Genomic DNA, 24,393 nt, shown 5'->3' with positions numbered 1-24,393 from the left:
ACAAAGAGGTAGTCAGCAAAACAAGGAGGTACATGGCTGTACTACACCTACGGTGGTTAAAAACCCACTTCATGGGTTGAGCTTCTAAACTTACAATAGGCAAACCATTACTTGGAGAGCTCCTTGTCTGGTTTCATTTTCTCTGCTCAGAATGCATCTTTTGTTCAGTTCACACCTCTCTCTCCATGATGCAGTAGCCTCTCGAGACAGAGCATGGGTCATAAATGTGGTTTGTCAATGCTTTGTGAATTCAAATAGAATGGAAAACCACAGTTCATGCAAACCAGCATTTGCAAACCAGCTTCAAAACATGACTTGATATCTTAATTTGGTAGCCATTTGCAAACCCTGGTTTGAGAGCCGAAGCCAACTTGGACCTTTATCATCTGCTAGGGGTTCAAGGGCTACTTGTTTGTGCATGTGAGTATAAAGGCAGGGAGATCTACTTGTCCAGAACGGATGCTACTGGCTAATGTTTGTTACTTTCAGAACAGGTTGCCTCAATTTGCTTGCTTCTACCTTTTTTGTATTGTGTCTTTTAGATTGCAAGTCTGCCGGCAGGGAATGTCTTTACCTTCCAATATCAACCCAGCACTTAGATGCCTTATTCATGATATACCACCATGGTTTGGTGTGAAATCTGAAAGTAGGGACAGTGATGTTTATGGAAGACAGACAAATGCTGCAGTTCACTTCCATCTGAGCTCCCCACTCCCCAACAGAGGCCATCAGTGCAAAGAGCACAATCAGCATTGAAAAACCTGAGCCAAGAGTCCTGGCAAATGAGCAGCTTTGGAAAATTCTCTCAAGCATATTGCTCAACACGAACATCTGTTCTGTAAGAACCTTCGACAGGTCCCACATAAAGAACCTGGATATCCAACATATGGCTCCGACAGGAGCTGAAAGGCAGCCAACAGCTTTGCAGCAGTCACTCGAGGCTGGCATGAAGAAGTGTCTAATGGGGCTATGATTGACACCACATCACAGGGCACGCTGCAGCCAGGTTAGGAGTAAATTAGTATCCGCATCTCTGGCTCACAATGTACGTGGCTGCCAGGGAGAGGAAAGCTCTTTGGACTCAGATTCAACCAACAAGCCCAAAGATCATACTGGGAACTAGCAAGTGGAGTTAACTGACACTAGAACCAGAGCCCAGCTTTCTAAAACATACAGGGCATTGCCAAAGAAAGGTTGTACTGTATTTCTTCCTGCCTTACTGGAAACGCATCCACTGCTCATTTAGACTATGACATCGCCACAGATATGTATGTTGTTTTTAAAATGATCTTTGCATTTGAAGCCATCAACTCAGCTGGCTTTGTTTAATTTCAGTTCAGCACAAAAGTGCTGAACAAAAGTGATGGCTCAGGATGCTGCCAGATGGGCAGGAACCGAGACAGCGATACAGGCAGGCAAGCTGTCATTCTAGTATTAATACCTGTCCTGTACACCAGCAGCAGATAGTTGTGCCAACCAAGGCACCGGAAAGAGGAAAAGAACAGTAGAATTTGACTTTTCAAATGTAATTCAAGAGTGCTCAGATTCTAATTATAGACACAATTAGGTGGTTAGAGCAAACTGGAGGTAACAATGAGGGTAGAAATGCATAATAGGAAGTAATTTCCATACACTACAGTGTCCCTCAGCTTCCCCCCACCCCACCCAAAAACAAAAGATCGAATCAATGCAACATTCTCTTCTTTATAGTACTTTGACTAGGGAAAAATTTTTATTTTATTTTTTCTTCTCTTTTACATTCTCGCATCTTGCGCGGTCACAAATATTCCTTTTTTTTATAGAGACATTGGAGAATTTATAGGATCTGGAGTCAGGGGAACATGGACCCAACACAAAAAGCCATTAATTCTCAACTGCACTGGCATTTAATTATTGTAAATTAAAAGGGCATTAAGAGAGTCCTGATTCTTTGAATTGTTGTTTTGGAGGAAGAAAACCTGGACATTTTGTACTCTTCCCCAAGGATCAGACAGCTGAATTAAGTGAGTGTTACATTTAGGCACATTTTAAGACATACAAAAAGCCCTGCTGGATGAGGCCCAAGAGTCATTTATAGTTCAGCATCCTGTTCTCACAATGGTCAGCAAAATGCCTATGGGAAGCCCACAAGCAGGAGCCGAGTGCAATAGCACTTTCCACACTTGTTATTCACATGCATTCTGCCTCCAACAATAGAGGTAAAACAGTTATGGCTTGTATCCATTGGTGGTCTTATGCTCCACAATTCTGTCTGATCATCTTGCAAAGCCATAAAAGTTGGTGGCTGTCACTGCATCTTGTGGGAACGAATGTCATAGTTTAACTATGCACTTCCTATATTTTGGTCCTGAATCCTCCAAGATTTGGCTTTACTGAATGACCCTGGCATCCAGTATTAAGAGAGAGGGAGAAAAACATCTCCCTATCCATTTTCTCCACACCATGCCTAATCTCCACACCTCTATCATGTTGACTCTTAGTTACCTTTTCTCTAAATTAAGAAGCCCCAAATGCTGTAACCTTTCGTCAAAAGGGAATTGCTCCAACCCCTTGCTCATTTTGGTTGTCCTTCTGTGCCCCCTTTCCTTCACTGCATGATCCTCTTTGAGATAAGGAAATCAGAACTGCACACAGCATTTAAAGTGTGGCCTCAACATAGGTTTGCATAGTGACATTGCCGCTTTTGTTTCAAATCCCTTTTTAAACAATCCCTAATATGGAATTTGCCTTTTTCATAATGGGTTTCACAATGGGTTGACATCTTAACTGAGCTATCTACTGAAAACCCAAGGTCTTGTTCTTGGTTAATCACTGCCACTTCAGACTCCATTAGCATATATGCAAAATAAGGGTAGGATCCCCCCCATGTGCATTACTTTACACTTGCTTATAGTGAATTACCATTTGCCATTTTAATGCCCATTAACTCAAGTCCTTGATTCCCACCAACACACACATATCCCAGCAGGCCTACCTTGCTTTTGCTGGGCAAAATGCTGTCTGTGCTGGAGATCACTTGTATATGCCTCTTTAAGGCAACCCTAAAATCTCTTCCAAATGACCACTATCCTGCTGGTTTAGGACCTTTGGCAGCCTGCACTAGCTCAAACTGTAGGATGCTAAATATCCTCTGCAGCTGCAGCCCTGACAACTCCCATAAGCCATCCTGTCAGACAGCACTAGCTAAAACAAGCAGTGCTCAGCAATCTTCGGCTAAAACCATTGATCTGATGGGAGCATCAGACACTCCATATATAGATCTGTCCCTGGCAGAGGCCCAGAAGTGCTCTGCCATCTCACAAAGACAGCTGGGCTTGTGCAGCAAGCAAATGGTGTTCACCTTTGGAAGAGGCAGGATACAAGAGAAAGAGGAAATGTGCAGGGGACAGAGTTTGCTGCAGGTCAGTGGTCAGGCGACTCACCAGGAATCATGGAAAGGCAATTTCAGAAAGGTGAAAGCAGCCATGGCCACTTGTCTACATTGTAGGGCAGAACTTCCTAGAATCCTTTCCGTGTGTCGTGTCTAAGGACAATGGCTCCATTGCCTTGTTCCGGATCTTCACTGGTCCTTTTTGGAAGAGGGCACCCAGATGTGCCCAGTTCTCAGTGCAGAATATCTCACTGTTAAAAGCTCCACAAAACTAATATCTTTGGGTGCTTTCCAAAATGCCATCTTCTGTCAACTGAACTGTGTTGCCCAGCTGTGTGTGCTTCAAACTCCTTGTGTGGCTCTTGAATGACTGTCCCCCCGCCAAAAAGCAACAGTTGGCCATACACATGTATTGAGAAGCAGACCTTTCCGTGAGACACTTCTCAATCCATCGCAAAAATTGGCTGAGGACATCAGCTGGGAACACAACACTTACCCCCAGCAGTGGGGGGTTAATGAGTGGCAGTGACCTGGCAGACCAAGGTTAATGCATTGCTGAGGACAGATGCTACGAGAGACCAGTAATTCCAATATTAAGAGGCACAGGTGTCAGCACAAATGCATAAGCAAGAGTTTATTTGGAGATAAGGGCTTAAGAACTCCTGCCTCCAAACAAGCAGTCATTTCCCACACAAAATGCTTCCCCGGGGAGATCCTGCTGGCTTGCTGACTCAGCCATCTATGCTACAGGCTGTGCCATTAGGGGATGGATGTGTTCAGAAACAGCTCAAACCACAGATAAGAAGCAGCTATTTAAGGAAGCCTGTTACAGGAAAGAGTAGCCAAAAGAAAAAAAGAAATGAAAAAGTTGCTATTGTGAGCTGCCAGGGAAGCGGCTGGTATTTGGAACTTAGGAGCACCAGTTTGAATTCTGATGCTATGCTAGATGAGAATAAAATGGATCAACAGAATCAATCTGGTTTCAGGCCCGGATCAAGCACAGAAAGGCTTGGGTTGCTTAATGATGACCAAATTGGGAGAGAGACAAGGAGAATGTGACTGTTATTTCTTCTGGGCCTCTTGGCAGCTGGATATCCTTCTAGACAGGCTCTCCAAGTTGGGTCCTGTCAGTGCAGTATTCCACTGGTTCCATTTATATATGGAATGCTGATTCCAGAAGGTGGTGCTGAGGGGGTACTGCTTGGACCTACAGCATTAATGCTATGGGGTTCCATACTGTTCTATTTTGTCTCCCATGCTTCTCAGGGATGAGGAACCTATGGCTCTCCAGATGTTGCTGAGCTACAACTCCCATCAATCCTATCAGGGATTATATGGCTCTCCAGATGTTGCTGAGCTACAACTCCCATCAATCCTAACAATTGGTCATGTTTGCTGGAGCTGATGGGAGTCAAACAATATCTGGATAGTTATGAGTTCCTCATCCCTGAATTTGGAATGAGTGAAGTCAGCATGACAATATAAAAAACAGGGAGGAAAGAACATAATGAAAACCTGAAGATGTTTTTAGTATCCACATTTATAGCATTAGCAATCAACAAAGGTGCCTATTTACTGTATGGCCAACTGCACCAATAACTATGGAACTTGGTTTTTGCCAAAGTTACCAACTCCCCTGCCTTTACTTACCAAACAGCAATTTGTGAAGTTCCATTTCCATTTCATATTCTCCTCTGATTACAACTAGGGTGGAGTATCTAACATGGCCTCAAATCCTCATCTCTACCAATATTCAATGGCCTCATTTGTGCTCAGATGTTTGCACAATATTTGCAAAATACATAATTTATTGCTCTCACTGTGAAGCTACAGAAATTGGGTTTCCAGGTTATAAAAGGCTAGTCTTTTGTGTGCAGCAGAAGGTGGTTCATGACAGCTATCAAGACTAGCAGGTCAAGGAGGAGCCCCACAAGCAAAAGTACAGGGAATGGCATGCAGTCGAGCCCAAAAGGGGTAAGAGTACCAGTCTAGCATGGCTTTGTTGTCCCAATATTTCTTAGCCAGCTCCTTGCTTCAGATGCAAAACCCAATCTAGCGTTCCTACCCTCAAGCCTTTAAAGCAGAAATTCTCAAACTGAGGAGCCCAAGCCACAGGTAGGTAGGTTCTGATGGGTTGTAGGTGGGTCACACAACATGGAGGTTCTCCTTCATTTTCAGAGGCTTTCCCCCTTCCAAAAATTATTACTGCTATGCAACCTCTTTAACTTATTTCTAAACTGTATTTGGAAAGCTTCACACACCACATAATCAAAGAGTTCTTTAAATGGTGTACATAACAGAATTTTAGATAAAACCCAGCTAAAACTCACAAACCTTAAAAAGCAAGTAGATATAAACTAATTATCACTGCTACAGAGAGGTAAAACCAGTAAATCTTTCAAAACAAATATAGGTAATTCAATTATATGATTGGGTAGAGTTGCTGAAATAAAGACGTTTTCAGTAGGCATCAAAGACAATATAGCAAGGATGCCTGCCTAATGTCAATAGGCAGAAAGTCCCAAAGCACAGCTGCTGCCATGCTAAAAATTAAGAGTCCTCATAAATGCTGAACGAACATTCTGTGGCACTTGTAAAAGTCCAAGTTTCACTGATCAAAGCAGTCGAATGGGCATGTGTGGGGCAAGACATGTTACTAGACAGGCTCATTCACTTCTTTCCTTCATGTCATGCTTAAATTTTAGGATACAATTCTTAACGCAATAAGGGTTCCCACAAAATAACTCTGTCACCAACAAAGCCCAAATATTTATTAATGAACACACTTTTATGTATTAGGATCCTGTTGGTGGTTGAAATTCTATTCAAATACCTACACCTCTAGATTTAACATAAAAAATGATTTTAGCATTGAAAATGGATGTTAACTACGAACATTATGATGTTGTTTTGTTGCTTCTGCAACAGAATGTGAAGGCAAGGTTCAAAGGTGGCGTTAGTAGTACACAAATGGTTCCTGAAGGTTAAGTGTACAGGAAGGCCCCCCTTCAAAACATTTGAAAAACATGGCTTTAATTGGGTTTTTGGGGGGAGGGGGCAGACAACACATTCTGCTCCTAAGACAGATCATGGTAACTGGTTAACCATATGAGGTGGTTGTACAAGACAAAATGAGTTAACATCTACAGGTGTCACAATATAAAAATGCCTGGGATGAAAGTATGAGAGGTGCATAAGTATGAAAAATAATCTTGGCCATTATGTCATTTTGTCAGCTTTCTAAAAATTACAGGAGAATGAGAACGGCTTGCCTTGGACCACAGAAATGCAGGCGTTTCAATGCATAATGCATCCTGATTGAAAGATGCTGGCATCCTTGGCAAAGTATTTAAATATTTTTGACACAGCTTAGCCATTACTCTTAGTGGCATTTTGGACACTAATGGCTTGTTTTGCCCTTCTAGAAATCCCAGTTAGACATGCATTCAAAACCATACCTGTTTTCACTGTTAAGCACAGTATACAACTGACAAAAGCCAATCCAGGGCAGAAGTGAGAACAGATTAATATGCACTACTAGCTTCTACAGCAGCCAACAGCAAAGCAGTTCTGGCATGACAGAGCTTACCCAATGATGACAATTTGAGTATTCATCAGCAAGCACTAAGAGCACATTGCAGCCATCCAGCATCGCTTACCAACATATTCAGAGAGGAACACGACAAAAAATGGAGTGACCAGGTCATTAATCCCCTGCACGTAGCCGCTGGCTGGGTGTCGGATGGCCCAGATAAACAGGATTCGTTCAAAGATCTAGAGAGGGAGAAGGAAAGCCAGGTGCTCGAGTTAGCCATGCCCAGGGGAAAGACAGAAGTGGAAAGGCTGACAAGCACAAGGGGGGAAGAGTGTGTGATAAAGAGTTAGAAATGCACACAGCCTAAGGTGCAGAGAGATCCAGTATGAAGTATAGACTACAACCAGAGTGGCTACACTTTGGGGGCCCAAGAACCACATGTAATCTTGGGTGAACTCTCCAAAAACCACATACCAGTGTTGGATATGACCACCTTAAACTCCCACATGCGTGCACACACAGAGGACACAGGGTTGTTGCTTCTTTTTTGCCACTGCCACTCAAACTGCTGGGATCTTGGGGGGCGGGGCAGAAAGATTGCTTGGGTAGCTAGGTAACACCTTCATGTTGGGGGTTTGCCAGCCAGGATATACATGAACCAGCATAAGATGCTGCATGTAGCCAGTGGGAAATCAGAATTGCCATCCTTTACATGAGAGCTCTCTGCCCTGAAAACAACTGCAGAAAGATGTTTCCGTTTATTGCTTTGCCATCAAAACAGAGGGGAACGAGATGCAGTCTGGAGATTATCTAACTTTGCTTTCACCATGTTCACATAGTGGCAGATGGTAGGCCAGAAGTTTTTTTTCTTCCCTTTCTCCCCAAAATAACTGTGGCCACAGGGAGGAAAGGGAAGCCCTGTGCCCCTCCCAAAGATTTAAACTTTCAGTTCTGCATAAAGAAAGCATTGTAAGTTTCCATCTCTTAAACAAAAAAGAGAAACATACAGACAGCAGTTCATCCAAGCACAGAGTAAAAAGGGAGCTTCTATTTATTTATATTCATAAGCTACCCTTTATCCCATAGGATCCCAGGGTGACAAGCATAAGTAGAATAAAAATTTCTCCAGTGTTGCCCTGACACAATGCCACACAGTTTTTTTTGCCAGCTTTCATTTATTTGATTTTCTTCAAGATCTCCTTCATATCTGTGGTCTTGCTTGAAGGGAACAAGTGAGATGTTACCCAAATTACGGGCTATTTGAGATCTCCTGCTCCAGCTGGAAGCGCTTGCAACAGGTTCATCCCCGTTTGCATAAGGAAAAATGCCATGGATAAACAGGATTTCAAAGTGCAGTTTTATTCGTAGCCCAGCAACTGGAGCAGCTTTTAGCTGCCAGACCTTAGAGCTTTTGGATGGATTAGCTTGCTAAATATGCTTTGCCAAAACTAGTTAAAGGGTGCTTCTAGTAGGTGGAACTGGGAGGAAATCAACACAGCATCACAGCAAGTGTTCCATCAGTGCAACAGCTTGCCAGATGGAATGGTCCCCTCCTCTTTCCCCCTGCATGTTGCTCTGGGGTTCTCCTGACACCCACAGAGCCAATCTCAGGGGCTGCTGGGGACACAGGAGGAGGGGGGGGGGAAGCCCTGTTGCGCTAGTGGGAGCCCTCATTTCGGTTTCCACTTACGAGATTCAAGAGCTGAATCCACCCACTACCTAGGCTTCCTCCCTCTGATTTTGCTAAACATAACATGCCACATTTTTCTATAATTCAAACCACTCTGTTGCAGAAAATATCTTGAGAGATGGTTAAACTAGAGAAATGACTACATGCCACTGTGATCTGCCACTGAGTCAGTCACTGGCACCTCCAGTTTAAAAAAGGATCAGGTAAGCAAGTAGTGGGAAATACCTCTGCCTGAAACCCTGGAGAGCTGCTGTCAGAGAAATAATGCCCAGTGAATAAAAAGTCTGCCCTGGTAATAGCCCAGTGTTCCCAGTTCAACACACTACACCCTCCTCTAGCATGCAAGTCAGCCTTACCAAATCACTCCCAATATATTTAGGGCCATACTGTATTTAGCTAATTTGCTTTGTTAGCAGAAGCCACCACAATGGGACTTCAGGAGAACCCCCAAGACAGTGCAGAGGGAGAGGAGAGGGGAGATTGTTTTGTTGGGTAAGCAGTAATTTGTTGTACTGGTGGAGTTATCTCATTGGCACTATGATGAATACAACCCTTAGTCGTCTGCTACCACACGTGTCAAGAAACACGAGTCCAAGTTCTTCAAAGAAAACAGATCATTTGAGTGAGAACAAATCACAGCAAACTTACAAAAATTACACCTGAAGATGTTCTTTTTGTATGTTTTATTCTGAGCTGGCTACCTGAATGCAAAGGGCTGTAACGGCAGGAATCAGGCATGGCTAAGGAGCAGTAAGTGTTATGGATAATGGAACGTAAGAAGGTACAATGGGGAACGGGCAATGGGGAACTAGCAGCCATACAAGGTGTGCATTCTGAACACTGGAATGGGGTGGGGATTTTGTTTTCTTCTTGTTTTTAGTTGCCTTGGCTTGCAGTTTTTGAAATGTTATGTCCACAACCATGGGCAAGGAACATGCTGTTCTTCACTTAAGAAAGCTGAAATCCACAAGAACCTAAGCTATGGTTGAAGTTTCATACAATTCCTACATGTGCACTTCCAAAAGATGAGGAGCCCTGCCTTCAGAACACTGGTGGGCTGCTGGCTGGAGCACCTCATTCCATTTGCATCCACTAGGATCAAAATTTGCAGGCAAGCAAAATGTCAGATTTAAAGACTTGTCCTCTAACAAAACACAAGAGAACAGATCCGGAGGGCATTTGTCGCTATTTGCAAAAAAAACCTTGCAAAACTGTTATAAGGACGGGTGCCATCCTCATTACCTTGGGCATACAATTCTTGGGGGGGAAATTCTTTAAGGAGCCTGCATATATTCATTTTACAGTTTAGCAGATTGGTCTGCAATGGCGTTCAGCACAATTACAATAGACAGCTCTCGTTAATCATACTCTGAGCATGACAGTTTGCTTTACAGCACTACCACCTACGTTAACAATGAAGTATTCTAGGTTTCAGGCTGAACAATGCTTTAAGCCACAGGCTGAACAATGCTTTAACCCCCAATTTATGAGCCATTGTCCGCTAGAAGGAGAAAGGAGGCATACACCAGCAAACAAGCCATATTACAGTAGCAATGACAATGTAGCTCAGAACAGTCATGAACCTATTAATTTCAAGACAACAGCACAGGACTTTGTTGAGTTCCCCCCCTAATGGGACACACTGGGCTTCTGTGCTCCAAAAACCAGAAAATGTGAATCAAGCTTGCATGATAGCAGGGCCTGTGGCCTTAGACATCAATTTTCATAAACTCCAACATCAGTCAATTACCGGTCCTTTGCAAACCCTGCCTCTCCGCTATGCAGAAGGGACTTGGATTAAGTCCACTCAGACTTGACTGAACTGGCATGCTCTGCAAGCATCAGTAAATATTCAACAGGATTAGGTCGGTCAAAGGATTTTGAGCTATACTGCAAAAGTCAGTTTTCATTATTAATTCCTGCAATTCTGTCTGGTTCAGACAGAAGCTGTAGCTCATTCCTGGCTCTGCCACTAACAAACTATTTAGCCTCTGGCAAGTCACATTGTTGCTGCGAAACTTCATGCACAACTCTGCAACACACACACACACTGATAGTGTGCCTTTGGGACTGAGATGATCTCTTGCCATAAGCACACTTGGCGCAACAGGCTGGCAGTCTCTGTTCCTAGGAGACATCAACTCAAATTGTGGAATCTTATGAAACTGAGCCCAGAATTACACATTATGGGTACTGCATACCTGCAGATGGAAACAGCAGTCCCACATTTTTCCCGCCTCTGTTCCCTGCATCATCTAGTAACACAAAATATTGGACATGCTGTCACCATGTTATGAGTTTCTACATGCCTGCAACCAGCATCCAATGATGTGTAGGGGGATAAGGAAAAATAATGGGGTGAAGTCTTGTCACATATTTTTTATTACCAGATATTACCAAAGAGAGGGAAAATGAGATTCAGGGCTGAATCTCAGGCACAGCCACGCATCACCTCTAACGTCTAGTTCTGTCGTTTCCAGATAGGTGTGGATCTTGCAGGAAAGGGCAGTTCCTGCCACCCCTAGGGAACTGTGAGTAAAGCATGCAAACTGAGCTTGCTCCTGCAAAATAAACTTGCATTCGATCTGAGAGTTCAACTCGAGCACAGAATTTGCACAAGATACCAAATTAAGAAATGGGTGGCAACTCTGCTTTTGGAATGAAATGTACAAAAATTTCACTGCTGAGGTTGAAATCAGCTATGACTTTATTTTTTAGAAAAGCCCATGCATACAGCAGAAAGCAGCTGACTCTGGGGGGAAATGCTAGATATTTGGGGTGGGGGGGGAGGAGAAACTTCCTGCCCATCAACACAGGCTGGCAACTCACACTGCAGGAAAGCTAAAAAGAAAAGGCCCCTTTTACCTCCTGTACTAGTGGCTGCTGGAACAGAGGGATGAGGGGGTTCGTCCGTGGAATGTCTATATGGATCTGAAAGACAATTGTAAAATATATATGTATCAGAGAACATTAATGGTTGCCAAGCTGATCAGCACAATTGCAGCACTAGAGGCAATATTTCTCTGGCTCAAGCCAAAGCAGAACTATGACTTAAGATGGAAGAGATGATATTGACTCATTCAGAAATCCCGAAGAACTGTTTTGCTCCTCCTTCTTTAATAAAAAAGAACATGCGAGCCTATCATCCAAAATCCTTTCAACAGAGGCTGCATTTAGAACACAAAGCAGAGTATCTGGAATGCTTGAAAGCAGAACACCTTTTAAAGGCCACTTCAAATACCTGGGTAAATTTTAAAAGTATTTCTTCTCTACGATCTCTTGGCAGGTCAAGAGTTAACATCTCCTCACGTCTGACCACTAACACCCACAAACACTGTTTTGTGTAGGATGGGTCTGCCACGGTAAGAGACGAGGTTACAGGTAAAAAGTACACTGTTGCCACTGTTAGTGGAATGACTAAGCCCTGTGCCATGGAATCCTAATGTACCCCAGATGCTAAGCAAAAGAAAGGGCAGGCAGCAGGAAGTAGGGGGCTGGGTACCTGCCGGTATGTATCTTGATGGTGCTCCTCATTTCTGGAGTCGTAATACTGCTCAATGAAACCAAAATACTCTTCTCGTTTGCGCTGCAAAGTCAGCTTCCTCCGCTCCATGCTGGCAGGGAGGTAACCCTGTAGGAGAAAGAAAAGCCTGTCAAGGCAAGTCTCCTTTTCCTCTGCTGTGCTCAAAGTCCTCAACTTCCCTACACACATGAATGCTTGAAAGAAGTTTGCAGGAGAACTGTTCTAACCAGGAGTGCAGGATTCAGTAAAAGAAAAGTTGGAGCCCTGTAAGAATGTCATAAATGGTTAAGCAAAGGCAAGTCCTTCCATCCAAGTGTAGTGGAAGAAGTGGCACCTGCCAGAATCCCCCCATCACTCTTAGGGACATTCAAGGCTACCTTGCATGGAATCCAACAACCTTCGTTTTAACACTTGCTGCTACAAAAAGAAAAAGTTTCTGAAGCCAATCATCATATCTCACTTTTTGCAGAAGCGGCTTTCTGGAATCCAGCAGCATGTTTGTTTTTTCCAGGTATAACCAGCACAATGTACAGGCATTGTCTCCGTTGCTTTGATGTTTTTAAAAGGTAATATTCTCTCATGTTTATGGGAGGGAGACGTTCCTCTCCAGTTAAAGGATCCCAGGTGCCTAGGCTGAAAAAGACCTGAAGAACTCAACCGGGGCCTAGTATAGCTGACATGTTTCCCTAGAATCCAGCTCTGTCGTTTATATGTATTCTATAGATTGCAAATGTACGCAAGTTGCCCCAACTTAGGGAAGCAGCACTCACTGATAGAAGTCGCCACGTCACAGGCCGGACCTCTCTGGGGACCCCAGGCCAGCTGCATTTCCTCAATTCATCTGCAAATGGAGAGCAGTTAAGTTTATTCACACGCAGTATCTTGGCTGGCATTTCTACACTAGGGAGGAAAAGCAACTCCTGTCAGCTTGGCAGGTTCCAGAACCACGAGAAAGACTTTTTTAATAGATATGTAGGTTTCTATGGTGATGGTGTCTATGATTCCTTTTTTCTTTTTCTTTTTTTGTAATTATAGGTTTTTAATTGTATTTTTATCAAACATTTATGTAACTTGCACTGCAATTCCATGTGTCTACCCAGAAGTAAGTCTCATTGATTACAATACAGCTTGCTCCCAGATAAAGGGGTGTAGAATTGTGGCCTAAATACATGGCATAAGCAGCCTGGAGCACTGGAAAAGTTTTATATATATATATATATATATATATATATATATATATATATATATATATTCCATTGATTCAGAGTCGCACTCCACTCTTTAAACCAGGGGCAGCCAATATGGTGCCCTGCAGATGCCATGATACCTAACTCCCATAATCCTTGACAACTAGCCATACTGACTAAAGATTATGGGAGCTGTATTCACAGGTAGCGCTGTGGGTTAAACCACAGAGCCTAGGACTTGCCAATCAGAAGGCCGGTGGTTCGAATCCCCGTGACGGGATGAGCTCCCGTTGCTCGGTCCCTGCTCCTGCCAACCTAGCAGTTCGAAAGCACGAAGTGCAAGTAGATAAATAGGTACACTCCGGCAGGAAGATAAACGGTGTTTCCGTGCGCTGCTTTGGAAGCGGCTTAGTCATGCTGGCCACATGACCAGGAAGCTGTACACCGGCTCCCTCGGCCAATAAAGCAAGATGAGCGCCACAACCCCAGAGTCAGACATGACTGGACCTAATGGTCAGGGGCCCCTTTACCTTTTTATTCCGCAATGCCTGGGATGACTTCCCAATTTGGGCAGTGCTTATTATCCACTCAACAAAACAAGACATGTGTCACACTTATCCTAGTTACTGGGTACAGTTTCAACGCAAAACTACTTCTAAACAAGAGAAAGGAACCAAACAGGGAGCACACTTCTCTTCCCTCTGGTGGTATCCCTGAAACTAACAGGACCCTCTGAGTTTATTGCCTGGACTCACCTAGATCTGTGTTGTGGCTAGACAGAAGCTGCCGGAATTTCTCCAAGCGAGTTTTCTCACGCACCGTCATGGGAGGAGCCCCTGAAGCATTTTGGTCAGAGATGCGAGCAACAAGCGGAATGATGGGTCGGAGTGGGAGGGATTGCTGTTTGTGGAGGGGGTTGCGCACACAGGCATCCTCTAAAAGAGTTTAAAGAGGTCCATCAGGCCATGAGCATACTGGGCAGCGGCAAGCACTGTCTGGAGCTTCCAGAATCCACTACCATTCCCAAAAAGGTCTGCACACCTTCACAAACATGCACGACAAAGAAAGGCTCCACACCTGTGAAGTTTCTCCCCCATCACTGAATGGGGACAGAAGTTCCACCAACTGAATTTTTTTCCTGCCACGCTATTATTAAAAAGATACAAATGCAACCTCAACGAGCAGGAAATATAAACTCATGCACTCCTGCTGGGAAACTACTCTGCTTCAACTGCACGTTCTGTGGAACAGAAGGAATCCCTGGGTAGAATTTCCTACCATTAATGGAATATTTGGACTTTCAGTTCCATTGGAACAATGCTTTAGCAGCACAGGACAGTAGTGATCCAGGAGTCCTGCTCCCTTTTTCTGGGCTAATAAACAGTGGTGAATAGAAAACGCCACATTATCCAGAATAGGCATCACTCAGTCGTTTGCATGAATGACTCTCAGACCATTTTTGTTGCATAATTACTGAGGCAAAGATTCATCTGACCTGTCCTCCACCAATAAACACAGCTAGGCTCTCACTGTTCTCCATCCATCATCTCCTCAAGGTCAATCCTTTTCCTCCAATTTTCATGCTCTCCTTCCTTCCTCTTCTAACATGCTGGACAGACAACTCAACACATATGGGAGGAAGCAGAAAAACACAAAGGCAGTTTACTATCCCAAATTCCATTGACACCTCCATGCCAAGTGGCCAGTTAGTTTCCAGCAGATAACTGGAGGTGAGACATGGACTCTGGAGCCATCTGGTGGTGGTTCTGTGATAGGAAGGCTCATTCTCAGAGCTAAAAAGTAGAGTATGCTTTGCTTACTCTACTAGCACCATCACAAAAAGGTCTGGTCCTTATTATCTAAACTATTTTGAGTATGTCTTGCATGCCTGTTCCAAAGTCCTCACTGCAAACCTCTAGGTCCCACCCACTCCCATCCAGTAAACCCTATTCAGATTGGTTCGTTGTTAACTAAGTAGGCTTACTCATAGAAAGCTTTCCCAATCACTTGCAAAAAGAGTAACACAAGGACTGTGCCCAATAGTGGGCCTGATTTGACAGGACACTAGGCTTTTATCCCATGGAAGTATACCAGATCTGTGCATACTCTGCAAAGGTATATGTGTTGTAAAACTACACCAAGGTAACCTATATAGTCTGTGCCAACGAAAGCAAATTTCTACTAGCTGAATAAGAAGGATGCTACTAGATCAGATGAAGGATTCACCTATCCCAGCAACCAAGCAACAACAGTGTCCACTAATGAGAGTTATGAAAATCAAGAGAAGTCACATATTATCAGTATTAATTTATTCTGCTCCTGCTAAAATGAGGCAAACAGGGAGCTCCATAAAGCACTAACTCAACCCCTCACCAGCTTTCAAGGTGTCAACAGGAATTCACCACGCATATTCAAATCTATTTTTTCAGCCATGAGAGAGAGATCATCCACATTCCTTGGCTAGAATTCAAGATCCTCAGAATGCTCAGTTCTGCACTTGACTCCCAAAGTGACCCTTGTGCAGACCTGTAGAACCCACACAGCTTTGACAAGATCACATAGGGTAAAAAGGCCAGGGGGCCCTTACCAGGCGCTCTGGACAGCTGGGCCTCACTATTGGACTTGATGACCTTACAATTGGTTGGTGCTTCATTCAGAGCCACCTGGGGCCACTCGGGTTTCACACGCAGCCTGCTGTGGTTCTCCAGCACCTGGGCTGCTGTGGCCTTGGCCACCTTAGAGTTCAAAGTCTGGAAAGATGGGAAGTCCTCATCTTCATCATCCCCAATGTCCCAGGCGTCACTGGTGTCGCGGGCAAACTCGTGAAAACTGCTGGCCTTCTTATTCTTCATGGGTAGCGCGCTGATCTTTGACCGTTCCTTGATGAAGCTACAAAATAAAGGAAGCTGGCATTAATGCAATGTGGTCAAGCTCTGCATCTCACCTTCCCCTGCCTATAACCTAATTTGCCCTACAGTGGTACCTCGGGTTACATACGCTTCAGGTTACGGACTCTAACCCAGAAATAGTGCTTCAGGTTAAGAACTTTGCTTCAGGATAAGAACAGAAATCGTGCGGCGGCAGCAGGAGGCCCCATTAGCTAAAGTGGTGCTTCAGGTTAAGAACAGTTTCAGGTTAAGTACGGACCTCCGGAACGAATTAAGTACTTAACCCGAGGTACCACTGTACTTGATTCCATTTCCTCTGCAGGTCAAGCCCCCACTGCCACTTCTCCATCCCATGGTACAGTTCCTTTCTTGTCTGGTCAGGGTCAAGAGAAGGAATGCAAAGTCTTCCTATAAGCTCTCCACCAAGTGCAAAGTTCAATGTCTGAACCAGTGAGCTTTGCAGTCTTGGCACATGGGACAGTGAGGAGAAATGCTTCTGCCAAATGCCTCAATGAAGAAAGGTTGCCAGTCTGAAGTATTGCTTGGCAAGCAAAGCGAAGGAGGAGACTGGATTCAATTTCAGGGAGGACATATGGAATCCTGGAGAACAGTAAAAGTGCAGGCATACAATTTGAAAGTAGCCACAGTAACATACTGCTTTACTATCAGGTTAACATATACATAGAAGAGAGGCATAATCAGGCACAACTATTCTTTCATAAGCTGCATTTGCTTTGTTCTCAGTTAAATGAGTCAAAGTCCTTGTGCTATAAAGAGAAAGTTCATGTCCGAACAAGAAACTCAGAAAGCACATGAACTCCAGCAAGGTTAAGGAGACCAAGAGAGAAGTTGAGAACAAAGAAAATGGAAATGTCTCAAAACTACTGTAAATTTCGCTCCATAACACGCAGATTTTTCCTCCTAGAAAGTAAGGGGAAATGTCTGTGCGTGTTATGGAGCGAATGCCTACAGATGGCGGGGGAATCTGCTGCAGTTGTGAGCAGTCCGTGGCTTGCTTTGAAACAGCAAAGCAGGTGTAAGCGGCTCCTGTCAGCGAGCCGAGCTGGGGAGGAGGGAGAGAAGCAGAGCGGGCTTGGCTGCTTTAAAAAAAACCCGTCCTCTATGTTCCTCTCTCCTCCCCACTGATCTGCTAAGTAGCAGCGAAGCTTTTCAGCCAGCCTAGCCGGGAGGAGGGAGAGAAGCAGAGCGGGGTTGGCTGCTTTAAAACAACCCCGTACTCTCTGTCCCTGCCTGCAGTTTTTTGCTGTCCGATTTTGGATTAGCCACTGTAGGGGCTGTGTGTGTGTGTGCTTGAGCTATCGTTCTCCTCCTCCTGCTTCCTCTTCGCTCTCCCTGCGCCCCTGCGCTCTCCCTCCGACTTTAGAATTGACACTCTGTGTGTGTGTGTGAGAGAGAGAGAGAGAGAGAGAGAGGGCTCCTTCTCCTCCTCCTGCTTCCCGTTCACTCTCCCTGCGCTGTCCCTCCGACTTTAGAATTGACACGCTGTGTGTCTCTCTGTGTGTGAGGGCTCCTTCTCCTTCTCTTGCTTCCCGTTCACTCCCCCAGCGCCCTGCGACTTTAGGGCCAGTTCCCTCTCTGCGTGTGTGTGTGTTTTGACCTCACTGCGCTTGTTGGGGGAGAGTGTTGGTCGCAATTTTTCTTGATTTGTCTCAGAGTGGTTACTATCATGGTTTCCTTGCCGGGGAGGAGGGAGAGACGCAGAGCCTGCTTGTTCTAAAGGAGCAAAGCCGGAGAGGAGCCTCTCCTGCATTATCAGCAGCATCCTTCTCCATACCCCCCACGCGTGCTCCTTGTCGTTCTTTTCCTTCCCTCCCCACTTAAAACGTGGTTACAAAGCACGGGTCCACATGGATCCTCAGGGTTTTTGCATTGGGCTACCCCAAACTCACCGTCAGATCACATGTCTGTGGCCACAGCATGAACCACAAAAATCATATATCCACTGTTTCGTTTAGAATTTTTTTTCTTGTTTTCCTCCTCTAAAAACTATGTGCGTGTTATGGTCAGGTGCGTGTTATAGAGCGAAAAATACGGTACTTCAGAAAGTCTGGTCAAGAACAGCATGTTCAAGAGGTAAGCCAGACAAAGGCAATACAGTACAGAAAAACTAATGCTATTCCTTGAAGATGTCTTTGTTGAAGGGGACCCCTTACATACAAATTACACCTTTTCTTAAAAATTTTATTTGCAAATGTATCAAAAATAATAAAATATCATCAGCAGAAACTGACATTGAGAATGCTTCATTAACACTAATTTAAATTTATAGATTTATATAGTCAGTCCAAATAGGCACTGAAAAGAGATTAATGTGTATAAGCCATACATTCAAACACAGAAAGAGCAGTGAGATCTCAGACCCATGAGATATGCTTTGAAATTGGTAAAACTTTCATAAAGTAATGTTTCTGATGAAGGCGATTTTAGTCACATTGGGAAGTAGTAAATCAGGACAAAATCTATTTGCGTAAGAGGCTTGAATGAACTCAGATGCAACAATACTAAGCCTACCCTAGCTGATCACTAAAATCAGTCAAATTAAAAACAAGGCCTCAAGGGAGAGTGTGTTCCAGAATTCAGGGGCCACCCCAGAATAAACTCTGCTCCTAGCTGACAACAATCTAATGTCTGAAAGAGATGGCACCTGGAACAGGGCTTCACTGGCAAATTGCAAAAACCCCTTCTCCACCTCCCAAGGTAGGAAGGGGATACACTCTTTAAAACAACAGAAATTTAAGATCAGACTCAATTAATCTAGCATATTCTCATCAAAGTTTTTTAGTCAAGATACGCAGAGAAGTGGTCTTCACTCCCAAGATATCCCTCCATCTTAACTGGCACTAACTAAGAAGAATCTATAATAGACAAATGACTCCAAAGTTGTTCTATAATTTTATATTCATCTTGCAATGGCCCCCTTCAAAAACAAACAGACTGGGCTAGAGTGTCATTGATTTGAATGAATATAGGATTGTGATAGTCAACAGTTGAAAACCGCTATCAAAAGGCATCAGTATTAGCAAACATTGTGATTTAGGGAACAATGTATTTACAAACTCCACAATAGCATGACGAGAGCGAGATGTTCAGCACAGGGGAAGGCACATGTTAGATTTATAATCGTAAACAGCCACAATTGCTTATGTATAAAGACAAGCAACACATAAACTAGGGTAGCTCTGCATAGCTTGGATAGCAGCATTAAAGTCTTTGCCCTCCTTTTCCCCCTTGGGGAATCCCCTCTAGAGACTGACAAGGAGGTTAGACTCCACGACTCATGAATCCCTTGGGATATAACAGCAACAATTGTGATGGGAATGCCTTCCCATAGTGACTTAATCATGGGGCCACCAACTCATTACATGCCCAGTACTCAAGGGCCAAAAAACAGGTAAAGCTCAAATTGGTGCCTGATGGGGAATTTATTGGTCCAAATAGCATCCAAGGCATTTAAACAAAACATCCCTCATTGAGGCAATACTTGCAAGTCCTCCTACTCTAAAAAGTTCTTCCTTAGAGTTTTAGTTCACAAAGGACATCGTGTAGTTTGTAATTCTTGGTCCCACAGCCTGTGTTTAGCTCACACACACTAGGTGGTAGTCAATTAGGTTTTGATCAGAGTAAACCAACTGAAATTAGAGAACATGACTTGTTGTTGGCATCTGTCTGTCTCAAGAGACAATGGAGTGCACTTCCACGGGTGACGTCAAACCGCTGCATTTTCAGCACCTAAGTGACCTTCCTGGGGTACAAGCCTGGGCAATGCGTATGGAGATCCTGGGCTGCCCAGATAACAAGACTCCGCAGAGCAATACGTTTGACACCAGCTTGGCTGGAAGGAGTACAAGGTGCCATCCAACTGTCTTGGGAACTCCACTCCAGATTTGTATAGGGTTTACTCCTTAGCCTTGTCTTCTCCTGACTAAGTCTGTTAATTTCAGTGGGTCTACTGTAAGTAAAACTTAGCAAAATTCCAACAACACAGCAGTGTATGTCATAGCTGTCAACTTACAGATTTGAAAATAAGGGACCAGCAGCCAAAATAAGGGACCTGCAGCCTCACCTGTTCCAGGCACTCCAGTCTTCCTGTCCTCCTGCAGTCTGGTCAAACTCAGGCTGGTTAGCTTCGAGAACACTGTCCAACCAACTTTGTAACCAGAGGTTCAACTGAATAGAATCTGAATCACACGGACCACAAGGCCTACGCAGCCTCAACTTAAAATGGCTCCCTGGCCTGGCTTTGCACTGCAAAGTTTGCAGCAGCACGTGCAACAAAATGGCGTCCAGCATTCAAAAAACCCCTCAGCTTGCATTAACTAGCCACACACAAGGCATGCAAGCTCCACCCCCCCAGTCATTCTTAGACTTATTAGTTGAGCAACACAGCGAAGCAACACAGTTGGAGCCTCCCTCCTCCCTGGCCGGCAGTGAGAGAGGGAGAGGAGCTGCTTCCTTTGAAATTTAAGGGACATCATTTGAGGGACATCCATCAATAAGGGACAGCAGCGGTACACGGCGCTGGAATAAGGGACTGTTCCTTCAAATAAGGGACACTTGACAGCTATGGTGTGTGTTATGCCATTAAATTTCACTTTCAGCATTTTTGGTGCTGCTACGTTTCTCTCCATCCCACTTTTCTTTTTGCAATAGCTCCTGTGATCACCAACTAAACTGAGACCTTGGAGACTGGTAATCCATAGGAGAGAGCAAAATAACTGGACAGACAAAACAGACTTCTTCCCAGGGCAAAGCAGCACCATGTGGTGATGAGTGCTAAAGGTCTGAGAACCAGGGAAGCTACTCACTTTTTAGTAAGCCGGGGATCCAGTGGAGGATGCTGAGCTCCATAGACAGGTTGAATGCTGAAGGGGAAACAAGAGACTCAAGTGATTTGTGAGCAAGTATTCTAGCCTCAGCAGTGAATGTATCAAGGGCCACATACAAGCAATGTCAATAACTCCCAGTTATCAAAACCACAGGAACAAACACAATCTGCTACCTAGAAAAGCAAAAGCAATGTTGACAACCCACCCTCCCAATTCTTTTCTTGGCATCCCCTTTGGCCAGTCCAAAGAACACACATGAGAAAGATTTCCCATTTCGATAAGCAGCTCTTTGAGAGTTTCCTCTGCCCTCTGGCCCCGGTCAAAATATCTCCATCATTCTTTGCAGACTTAACAGAGGCCAAACCACATGACTACATACAAGCTTAGTGCTTGTTCTTTTCAGCATGGATTATACAACACATGGGGTGAAGAACGGGTCGTAAGGGCTATTGGTCACAAGGACAACTTTACTTGCACAGGTTAGGAAAACTGTACTCCTAACAAACAATTCAGACAACTGAGCTGGGGGGGAAGCTATGTGGAGGGGGCCCCAGGACTTAGCCCTCGTTTCACTCATCTTCTAGCTACATGTGCTTCAGAACACAGAAATAGGTAGAGGGCAAGACGTGGGCTACAGGCTATTTAAATAAAACAGTATGTGCACCCACCTCCCCCTTCCATTGGCCTGAGCTATCACAGCAGCCTATTGACTGGCAGGCAACGTACACATCAGTGAATAAAGCTTAAGTTCATTGGTTGGGCTGAAGTTCAAGTTGGATCATTTCTTTTCCCAAAACCGGTTTACCAGGTTTAGTCAACTTCACTGTTTAAATTAGCTATAGATGGAAACAACATCTTGATTTAGAGAGGCAGAAACACACAAGTGAGCAAGCAGGATGTGGCAATGAGATAAGAAAGTTAAGATAGTGAGGCACCAGCACACTTGCAGAAATAATGTTATTTTTTTTCTTCCCAAGTACGTATTATAAGACCTTATCTGTACTTTTCCCACACATCCAAACTACCCTAGAAAGTTGGTAGAGTTTGACAGGCGGAGAGATGGATGACATTAGAGGGAGAAACAGAGAATTAACTAGCCTGGCAGGATTTAAAGCCAGCTAAGCATTCCAGAGGCCTCGCGGTGGTGAACTGGCTTGGGACAGCATGGTCAATATGAGGTTAGAGAGCATGCGAACAATATAACACAGGGGTGAGCAGAAGATAAATTAGGATCTACTGAGAGATCTGAAGTAGATTAGCAAGGATTTATGACTCCCAATTGTTTAACAATGGGAACAGCAAAATGATTCTGCATTGCACTGCTGAAGGGTGGGGTGGGGGGTAACCACAAGTGGATTTTTGTGTGGAAGGATGGTATTCCAAACAAATTCCTTAGCTCAGAGTTATTTAATCCCAAGTGTATAACTTTTGCACTTAACTCTGGTTGTGAACCTTGGTATTCTAGAAAGCTTGAAGTCTAATGCAACAGCCTCGTGAATTATACAGCCATTATCCCAAACCTGAGGCCAAGATCACCTCTTAGGTCCTACCTCACTTTCTTCAGGGGCACATGCTCCTGAATCATCAAAAGAGGAAAGTTATCGCTCAATCTCATTCAGAGTGGTCAAACAATTGTGCAGAGTTTCCTCAAGCTTTCAAGTGCCTTCTTAATGAGTGAGGAAGGAAACCTAATCAGAATTGAACACTAAGTATATAGAGAAAGAATGTATTCCAATATAATTAGTATTAAAAGTATAAGAGTTTGCACATGGGTGGGATGCAAAATCTCTCTTCAAGGCTGATAGCAGATCATCCCAGCTTGGCCCTGTCCAACAACAGCCAGAACCTTCCACCAACAACAGTTTCCCCAGCAGCCATGTTTCCAAATAATAAAGTGATTGGAGCGGTGCTGAAGAGAAACATATGAGCTTTTCAGGGTCAGACCTATCTAGTCCTGCATTCTGTTCCTGGTGGCCAATCAGATGCCTATGGGAAGCCCAAGGAAGAAGAGGAGTTTGGATTTGATATCCCGCTTTATCACTACCCGAAGGAGTCTCAAAGCGGCTAACATTCTCCTTTCCCTTCCTCCCCCACAACAAACACTCTGAGGTGAGTAAGGCTGAGAGACTTCAAAGAAGTGTGACTAGCCCAAGGTCACCCAGCAGCTGCATGTGGAGGAGCGGGGACACGAACCCGGTTCACCAGATTACGAGTCTATCACTCTTAACCACTACACCACACTGGCTCTCACAGGACAAGAGGGCAAAGATACTCTAGCATTTGTCTTCCAAAACAAGTAGAATATGACGCATGGTCCCTCAGATACAGAAGATAAGTTATAGCCATCACTGATAGACTTATCAAAAGGATGCACAGACCACCATGGTTTAAACTATGGAAGAATTGGGGGGGGGGGCCTTTTATAAAATCCACACACCTTACCTCTAACTTCATCCATTTTAACCAAATCACACACATCCCCAAACAATGCTAAAAGCAATAAATATGGGAAGCATCCTGCCATGCTCCACATCACCCCTTTGTAATTTAAGCACTGCAAACTCCCTGTTCACCAGCTTTGGGGGTGGGCACATTAAGGAGAAATCGTCTCCGGAATATGAAGTCTAGGACTTCTGCTTTCATATTTAGAAAGCCAGCCTTGTGTGTCCTGAAGTTCTCCAGAGAGTTTTCTTGGTATAACAAAGCAAAGATTCTCAGTTGCCGAGTTGCAAGAGGCGTAATTAGTTGGTGTTTGCTTTTTAAAGCCTGGTTGATTCTCTTCGCCACCCGGTTTTGAAGTTCACTCCTATCAGCGTTTAAGCGCCAGCACGATAAGGAAGCCCATACGGACCCACGCCGATTAACCTATGCAAATGAGGAAGTGACTTCTGCTCCTGGGCAAAGTAGCAATCCAATGCACCTGTCCGCTGAGCAACCTGGCTGGCTCCGAAATACAAACGGCCCCGGGACAAGGGAGGACGGAGGCACCCGCGAGTCTCCTCATTCCCAACGGCGGGTTTAGGAACATGGGAGCCTAGCAAAGCCCATTTGCCCCACGATCGCCAGCCTCGCCTCTCCGGCTGGCGATGGGCTTCTGACTGCAGCTGCTGCTGCTGACTAACCGGGCCAGCCGGCGCCGCAGCGGAGAGCAATCGTGGCGCGACCGCAATCCCGAGCTTCACCTCACGGGCATCGTGGGACCCACAGAGGTCCTCTCCCCTATTGCCCTGCTCCCTCTAGATGTGGGGAGGCTGCTAACCGGCTTCAGGACGAGAGCCGCAAGCCCCCACGAAGCACCTCCCTGCGATGAATGGCGGCGGGGAAGCACCCGCAGGAACCGGCGCCGCCAACCG

At 44.6% G+C, this 24,393-nt stretch overlaps 1 protein-coding gene across 2 annotated transcripts in view; it reads right to left on the bottom strand.

Moving 5' to 3' along the window:
* TBC1D22B (TBC1 domain family member 22B) overlaps nt 1–24,393 on the bottom strand; it is a 40,746-nt gene that overhangs the window by 15,985 nt on the left and 368 nt on the right. Inside the window, exons 1-8 of one of the 2 annotated variants that reach the window (XM_083745003.1) lie at nt 22,591–22,670; nt 21,020–21,076; nt 15,893–16,194; nt 14,061–14,240; nt 12,889–12,959; nt 12,098–12,226; nt 11,461–11,526; nt 7,030–7,144 (exon numbers count right to left, since the gene is read on the bottom strand). In XM_083745003.1, coding sequence (XP_083601129.1) covers nt 7,030–7,144; nt 11,461–11,526; nt 12,098–12,226; nt 12,889–12,959; nt 14,061–14,240; nt 15,893–16,194; nt 21,020–21,076; nt 22,591–22,655 — 985 coding nt within the window. In that variant the 5' untranslated portion in view covers nt 22,656–22,670. Of the gene's footprint in view, nt 1–7,029; nt 7,145–11,460; nt 11,527–12,097; nt 12,227–12,888; nt 12,960–14,060; nt 14,241–15,892; nt 16,195–21,019; nt 21,077–22,590; nt 22,671–24,393 lie in introns of those variants that run through there. The other variant, XM_083745004.1, reaches the window with a different exon arrangement.

Source organism: Podarcis gaigeae (assembly GCF_964106915.1).
Source record: "Podarcis gaigeae genome assembly, chromosome: 6".
Classification (NCBI taxonomy): domain Eukaryota; kingdom Metazoa; phylum Chordata; class Lepidosauria; order Squamata; family Lacertidae; genus Podarcis; species Podarcis gaigeae.
The sequence above is the reverse complement of the archived record's forward strand: the minus strand, read 5'-3'. Positions and strand labels throughout refer to the sequence as shown.